At 40.6% G+C, this 8,539-nt stretch overlaps 1 protein-coding gene across 1 annotated transcript; it reads right to left on the reverse strand.

The window, feature by feature from the left end:
* Positions 1-1,012: 1,012 nt before the first annotated feature.
* LOC134077635 (interferon-induced very large GTPase 1-like) lies at positions 1,013-5,692 on the reverse strand. Its single transcript, XM_062533336.1, has one exon. It carries the CDS (start codon positions 5,690-5,692, stop codon positions 1,013-1,015), a length of 4,680 nt encoding a protein of 1,559 aa, XP_062389320.1.
* Between the last annotated feature and the right edge of the window lie 2,847 nt (positions 5,693-8,539).

Genomic DNA, 8,539 nt, shown 5'->3' on the forward strand with positions numbered 1-8,539 from the left:
TAAAGCGCCACCTAGCGTGTTGTCTGTTGTGGTTGACACATACATTCAGGAAAATTGACCAAATTTGGTGGGTATGTGTGTTGCTCAAGCACATGCCCACCAACACGCACATGTTGCTTTGTTAGATTCCGAAATGTCAAAGGTCTCCGCACCGCAGGTGCTCGGGCCCGCCATCGCCGCTTGCGGCTATATTTACTTGATAAGGTTGAGTATTCATGATGTGTTGTGTCAGCGAACATTTATAAAGCATGCAGCTTCCCGTAGATTTTGAATCGTGAATCTGTTGTAATATACCATTTCACCGCCAGATGGGAGAATTCCCCCCCCAAAAAAAATCCAGTGTAGCTTTAACACAGGAATAAGATTTTATTCTTATTGTTGGTCAGAATGAACGCTTTTATTGTTATAGTTATAGGTCTTGATGTGAATGTCCCTTAATTTGCTTTATTTTGAAGAAATCTACATGACATATAAAGTATCTACATGACAATAAATGAATATATCACCACGAAAGCGCATAAAAGCATAACATATTAGATACTATTAGACATGACTGTAATGTATGGTTCGGGTCACATAAAGGTATCCTAATTATGGCATAATAGCAATCTTATATAATGATCACCTCTGTCATATATGCAGTACTAAGGATATAGCAATCATATGAAACAATAACATGATCTTACAGTAATTCCACTGATGGCAAATCAATATTAAACCACACCAAACAATAACATCATATCATCATAATCACAGCAATGTTCAATCTATATTGAAACCACCTCAACACTAAAACCATGATCACAAACACTATAACGGGATAAAAAAAAAAAAAACATTTCAAACAATTTCTCTTACAGTACATACAGTCTCTAACAGAAATTGTCAGACCAAATCTCATAATCCACACCAATGAGAAAAAAGTGTTTTGCCTCTCTTGAACTACAGTTGAACACTAATGTTTTATTAACGTGAATAAAGGACTTAATGACTCCACTCTACATGTGCTCCTTCAGATGTATTTATCCAGACTCTCTACAGCATCCTCTTTGCTGTACTTTTCCCAATCTGCAACGTCCAGTTTTTTTTTGTAGAGTTCTTCCAGCTCAGTCTTAAATCGCCACACAAACCACTTCCAGTAAGGCAGCTCAGAATTGTCAGGAGTGATGCTCCATTCAGCGTAATCTCCTCCTGCTGATCGGTAGACCTTATATGGGGTATACTTTCCAGAAGGGCTTTGAAATCGTTTGTCACTTACAACTAAAGTGGTGCAGAAATCAAGACAGAGTGTGTCGGTAACCCGGTAATGCCACCCATTGATCCCATTTGCTCGGTGGAAAGGAACCATGTGATCACCAGAATGATCCTTCATTGTGTTGGTGCAGGTGGCTTTACAGAAGGGACACTGCTTCCAGCAGCACTGGCAGAAGTGTTCAATCAGAATCTCTTCAGGCCTCTCCCTGAACATCTCCATGTTGAGGTCACTCAGACTGCTGAGGCCACTCTTCAGCTCCCCTGTGACACAAGCGAGTTCCCTCTTTATGACGTCTGCTAGAAGATCAAAGTCGTTGACATTGTCACCACTTAGATCCGTACATCTGTTCTCCAGTACATTTGAGAGGCTGTCAGAGAAATTCTGCAACCACATCTTTGCATTTCCTTCATTAGCTTTGACCTCATGTGTAGCCCTTGTTGCTGCATTGACAACTAATTTCTGCAATTCGTCAATGTGATCCTTGATCATGACGAGAATGATGGGCTCGCATGCTGTGGTACATTTGCTTATGTACTTCTCAACCTTCCCTTTAATGAAACATTCAAAATATTCTCTAGGAATCTGAATGTAGGTCATGAACTTGTCAAAGTTCTCCTCCTCCGCCAGCAACTTCAGAATGTGTTTCTCCATGTTAGATCTGTTCCCACTGAATGCTGGGATATTTTCCCTAATTTCTCCTGCTATATCAGTTGCAGTTTTGTTGTAAGCCTTTCTCAGGATGGGCTCCTTTAATTCATTACAAATTAAGTCACCAAGCACAGCAGCAGATGTTGCTCCTCTACAGTACATCTGGAAGATTTTGTAGTACTCTGGCTTCTTTTTCTCTAGGTGTATGTGAGGATCATTTGCTTCCCTGACTGTTTTGTGGAGCTCAACAAACTTGGCAACAGCATGCTCACACACATAAAGTGACAGATCCACCTTAAATTCTTTCTTGAAATCAAATTTAGCTACATTTGGTCTGTATTCCTTCACACATTTCATGACCAGATGTGCTATTTCCTGAATGTAGCTTTGATTGTAACCTGTCACTTTACCTGGTTTTGACTTCACCAACATACGAGCCTGCTTGGTGATATCCTTAATGAGTTCCTTTATTGATTTGTTATCATCAGGTGTCAAACCTTTGTCTCCACCTAATGCAGCTCGAATATAACTTCTCAAACCTCTTCTCAAACCTCTGCTCACTGTCACATAATCGGTGTAATCATCAATTTGATTTATTGATTTGTATCCTCCACTATTCTTACGGTCTTGCACCAACCCATAATCAAAGATGTCATAGAGGATGCGGAGCATATCTTGTCTTATGTCGATGTCTCTGCTGGGAGTGGTGTGTTCTCCTAACTCGGAGACCCACCCTTTCCACATGGAGTCAAATGGTCTCTTCAACTCTTCCTCATTGATTCCTTTCTGTTTTAGCTCCAAGGCTAATTCTTTGCTTTTTTCAAAAAGCTTCTTCTCATGGTCCTCCTTCTTCTCATCCAACTTCTTCCGAGCGTCCCTTTGTGAAATAACATTGCTTAATTTTGTTGTTGCCTTTTCCAGAAGGTCTTCATGTAATTCCTTAATTTTTAGTTCAAATTTCATCTTCCACTGAATCAATATATCTTTAGATTTGTCATTGTCAAAGTACTGATTCATTTCTCTTTGCACATTCTGCAGGGTGCTTCTGATGTTTCCTACAAGAAGACCTTTATACACCTCCTGCAGTCTGTAGTTGTTAATTAGTGTATGCAGTTGGTCCTCAATTTTCAGCATTTCACTTCTCAGAGTCCAGGTCCATTTCCCATACTCCTCCTCTAGTGACCTGTATGCTGTAATCTCCAGAGTGTTTTTGAAGCTGAACACAAAGTCCTCATTCAACAGAGCGTTCCACAGGTCTTCAATACGAGTTTTTAATTCTGTCAGTGTGAAACCACTGGATGTTGAGGCATGTGAAAGAATTGTTTTCTTCAGCTCTTGAATATTCTCACTGTAGGATGGGTTTGGTGGGGCCATGGGTGGGCTGCCCTCCCACAGTTGTGCAAAGTATTTCACATCAGTCTCTATGTCAAAAGCAATAACGTCACTGAAACACTCTGCATCACACACTTCCTCCTCAGCAGCTAACTTTGTCATCTCATCCAGTTTCTCCTGCAAACGTCTCCTTCCATCCATGTTTTTCTCTCCAGCTGTGACATCTGTCACATTCTGATGCACAAACATGCAGCTCGTATGCATCCTAACCTTCTTCATCCTCAGGAAAGCCTGAACAACTATCTGAAGGATGTCCTGCATCTCAGAGGGGTTCTCTCCAAAGATGTTGATCAAAGTCATATTTCCAAGACCAACTACAAATGTAGCAAGCTCATTATCATGGTGGACTGTTACCTTCCCAGCCAGTTCTAGAGCTCTTAGTCCCTCAGTGTCCACAACCAGAATGTAGTCAAACTTCAGCTCTGCCTTCATCTCCTCTGAAACTCTGACCAGCTGCATGAAAGCTCCTCTGGTGCACCTGCCAGCACTGACTGCAAACTGGAGTCCAAACATGGCGTTCAGCATGGTGGATTTCCCAGAGCTCTGGATCCCCAAAACAGATAATACAAAGACTCTCTTGTCTCCAAGTATCTTGATGAGTTCATCTAGAACAGCAGTAACCCAGATCAGAGGAACATGAGCAGCATCTCCATCCATCAGCTCCATTGGCTGCCCAGAGATCATCAGTTCAGCAGCCATTTTAGGAAGGTCTGGTATCGTTTCTTCCTTTCCGCTGAAGCCTGCCTGTGTTGATTTCCAAGCTTCATAAACCTGGCCCATTTCTCTCAGAAAATGCTCAAGCCCAAAAGTTGCAATAGTTAGTTTATTTGATATTCTTTCCAGTTCATTTTGTTTAGTTTCAATCTCTGATTTGTCACGAGTCTTTTTTAAATCCAGGACCTGTTTCCATTTTATATCATACTCTTGAAGAAGGTGAGACATTTTGTCTGAGGCCAAGTCATCCATCAGACTCCCAACCCACTTGAGGAAATACTTTTTCTCAGTGACTGACAGTGTTTTCAAGTACCCAGTAAATAGTCTCATGAGCTCAGTCAGCCTCTTTGCTCTCTGCCTGTGTCTTATATCCTTCATCTGTGTCAGTTTGTTGCTTTTATCCTGCTCTGGCTTCTCTCCTCGGAGACGATGTAGATCTTTGCTAAGCTGACTCCAGTCATGCCACAGTTTCCCCTGGCAGGGCAGAAATGTTTCCTTCACTGTTAAAAGATCCTCTGTTTCCAGCAGCTGCATTATGTGGACAGCAGCGTCCTTCCCTCTTCTGCATCCCTCACTCTCAGTGTCCACTTTGACCTCCTGGTAACGTGACACATTACCAAGTTTGAAGGAGTGAAACTGTTCTGACAGATTCTGTCTGATTACTCTACTTAGTTCTGCTGACACATCAGACTGATTTCTGTTCTTTAAACCTATTCTGTACTTGCCCTTTCCTATCTCGCTGATGGGATCTTCATCCTCAGTGAAAATGCAGATGAGAGGTTTCGGAGATCCAAAGAGCTCCAGCACTATGGCCATATTATTGCCAGTCTTCTCCAGCTCAGATAGAAGAACAACATTTATTGTGGCCATTTCCATCAGAATTCTCATCTGCAAAGGATGGGCTGCTGCATCACCATGGAGATTGCAGAAGGCAACGCAGTCAGTGAATTTATCAGTGGGTTTCCCAGAGGGGCAGTACCAGGCGATCTCCACCACTCCATCCATCAGTAGTCTGGTTCTGCTGCTGCCTGGACAGTTCCTGTGGAAGAATGTGTTGTGCTTCTTGTTGATCAGGCTGTTCATCAGCTGAGACTTGGATGAAGACACAGAGCCCAACCTGAAGAAAGCCACCATTGGAGTTTCTGCTTTACAGACTGACTGTTTTTTGCTGAGGATTTTGGTTTTGTCAGTCTGGCTTTTGTTGGTGATTTCAGTTTTCTTCCAGCTCTTCTTGATTTGCTGAAAAGTCCAGAGTGGAAATTCGATCTCCTGGGTGAAGGGATTGGGCACAAGCAGAGGCAGAGCATACTGACACTGGGAGAGTTTAGTCACTATGAGCTGCTTCAGGAAATGATCTGCACAATGGAACACTGCCATCTGGACATCCATTGGATGGATCTCAACTGGTCCTCTATCTTTCTGATCTTTCTTATATTGGAATATGGCAGTATAAACATCACAGACATCATTTTTTGCAGTATATGCATCACAGACTTCATGCTTTGCCGTATATACATCACAGACATCATTCTTTTCATTGCTTTTTTGGAGGAGGTTCGAGCTGTCAAACAGAGGGGTTTCTTCTCTGACTGATGTGTATCTGGCACTGTAATTAGCTGTTAACAGTTTTTGTAGGAATACATTTGACAATTCTTTCCCTGTACTTGATTCCTGGAGAAGCATTGAGTATGATGTTATTTCAAGCACGTCTGAAGGTGTGATTTTTTTCCTAAGATCTAGATTAAGTCTAGTGAAGAGGTTTGTAATGCTTGTTGATTGGATTCCATAGTCAATGTCTCCAACTTGTGTGACCTCATATGGTGAGAGTTGAGTCTTGATTCTGCTGTCACTGCACTGCTCTGTAAGATACAAAGTGCAGAGTATGTAGGATACAAAGTGCAGAGTATGTAGGATACAAAGTGCAGAGTATGTAGGATACAAAGTACAGAGTATGTAGGATACAAAGCGCATAGTATGTAGGATACGAAGGGCAGAGTATGTAGGATACAAAGTGCAGAGTATGTAGGATACAAAGTGAAGTGCAGAGTATGTAGGATACAAAGGGCAGAGTATGTAGGATACAAAGTGCAGAGTATGTAGGATACAAAGTGAAGTGCAGAGTATGTAGGATACAAAGGGCAGAGTATGTAGGATACAAAGTGCTGAGTATGTAGGATACAAAGGGCAGAGTATGTAGGATACAAAGTGCAGGGTATGTAGGATACAAAATGCAGGGTACAGTATGTCAGTAATCAAATTCATATTTAGCTCTAGTAGTCAGTTATAGTTATGGTATTTAGCAGCTTTCTGTGTGGAGACGGGGGACAGTTATAACTGCCTTTATAGATAGATAGATAGATACAGTAGATAGATGGATAGATAGATACTTTATTGATCCGCAAGGGGAAATTCATTTATATTTAGATTCAGATTCAGATTCAGAAAACGTTATTAGTCCCCGAGGCGCAATTCGGTTTACAGCCAACCCATCCATTAAGGAGTTAAAAGTTTGAAAAGTGCATTGACATTCACTGGAATGTATGCAATGTTAATAATAATAATAAAATATATACTGTATCTCAGGTTGTTTGATGTCATGAAATTCACAGATAATTTTGTGCAATGACAATAACAAATGTAAGACTATGAACATAACCTCAGTTCTATGAAGGAGAACACAATACATTAACCAATGAGAAGTAATCTCCTCTTTGTCATAGAAGATGTCTCATTTATCTTACTACAACCAGAGGTGAGAATGAGGAGAGAGGACAGAAAGAGCTGACGTGTGAGGAGTCACAAGAGCATCCTATGCGGAAACGTTTCAGTCAGAATTGTGCAATCATTGGTCCAAGCTGTCAAGGTCAAAAGTTCCCTCCCAAGTCTGTCAACTTTTGGTTTCGCATTCACTATCCCTGCAAATAGTTGTAGCCTATCTACAACTGCTATATGAGATGGGTAGTTGTTGTGTAAGGCACAGAGCATTATTATTATTGTATGTAAATGCAATGTACTGTTATCCCTGTTCTTATTATTATTATCGTTATAATTATTCTTCTTCCGACCAAAATCAAGGATGAAAGGCTCTAAAACCACTGAACCGTTTGACGTCATTCAACCACTCCTACAAAGGTCTTGAAACGGAGATTTGTTCTATGTATTTTTCACATTTGTGAACTTTATACTTTTTGAGATATTTACAATAAAAGAGTTAAAAACTCCCATAGAGTTAACGTTGAGACGCTTTGGCGGCAAAGATGTATTGTTACGTAGTGCTCATTAAGCTGTAGGCTACAGCTGTAACAAGATCCTGAGCTTCATATCCTCTGCTCCGCTTTAAACTTTTCTGACTGTAACGCTAGTGACTACAAGAAGCAATCTAACGTTGAAACCATGCCACATAACGTTATCGTCTTGTCTCCTGCAGTAGCTTACTCTTATCTTGATTTGCTTGTCGTTACAGTATCCGGTTAGCTCTAGGTGATGTTATCAATCGTTATAAAGACAATCAAACCTTACCTAATGTTAAGGTAAGCACTATATTTAGTTAACGACAATCTGCTCATGGCTAACGTTTGACGTCAGGGCTGGTTGCACCAACAGGGCGCCGGATCTAGCCACACCAGTCTTAACTCAGCGTCCTAAGTGAAGTCCAATCTGATAGATGCGAGTTGCACCATTTAGGTTTAAGCCTTCTTCTGACAGTCTCATAGGCTACAAACTACATTGCTTTCATTCTCATGTTTGTTGTTAGCAAGCTAGCAGTCGTTTTAGCTCAATATGTTTGTGTACATTAAAATATCCTACCATAAGCTAACGTTATATTTGTTATATAATTTCCTAGGCCTAGGCCTACCTGTTGCTGCATAGCATCATCGTTGATTGTATTCAGTTTTCCAATGGGGTCTAAGCTCTTAGCCTATGTATACTTTTTACCTGCATTAAAGTGTAGATATGTATGTAAGCTTAGCTATCCTACCAGTCGTTTCACTGTAGGTGAACTTCAGTAGGCCGAGCCTACTAAAGTGTCAGCGCTTTCAACTCGTCTGAAGTTGGCAAATTCATTTCAGTCTTTTATTCTAATAAATGAAGAGATATTTTCCAAAATAGGGCCTAGCCTACTGTCCACAATTTGCCTTTTCATAAATCAATTTTTAAATAATTAAATAATTCAAGTAATTTCAGTGGAACTGTAATTGGGTTAGGCTAATCATTTATCTATTCCAGCCTACTGTGTCATATGTTGTCTTTTTAACAAATTCAATGTTTGACACAGCAACCTTTTTACATTTACATGCAATGGTAATTCCTTCCATGGAATTACGTTTTCTAGTTAGAGGGGATGCATCCCCTCTATTGAAATCCAGTCGCTTCTTATTACAGTGCATGAAAATGCACTGTACTGTTCTTCCTCGGTCTTCTGCTTCTTCTTATTATTACAGTGCATGAAAATGCAATGTACTGTTATTCCAAGTCTTCTTATTACAGTGCATGAAAATGCACTGTACTGTTATCCCTAGGCTTCTTCTT

The sequence above is a fragment of the Sardina pilchardus genome, chromosome 3, assembly GCF_963854185.1.
Source record: "Sardina pilchardus chromosome 3, fSarPil1.1, whole genome shotgun sequence".
In the NCBI taxonomy this organism is placed as follows: Eukaryota; Metazoa; Chordata; class Actinopteri; order Clupeiformes; family Clupeidae; genus Sardina; species Sardina pilchardus.

What these genes read in the sequence shown, in the direction of transcription:
- LOC134077635 (XM_062533336.1), bottom strand. Translation starts at nt 5,692, where the DNA reads ATGCTTCTCCAGGAATCAAGTACAGGGAAAGAATTGTCAAATGTATTC.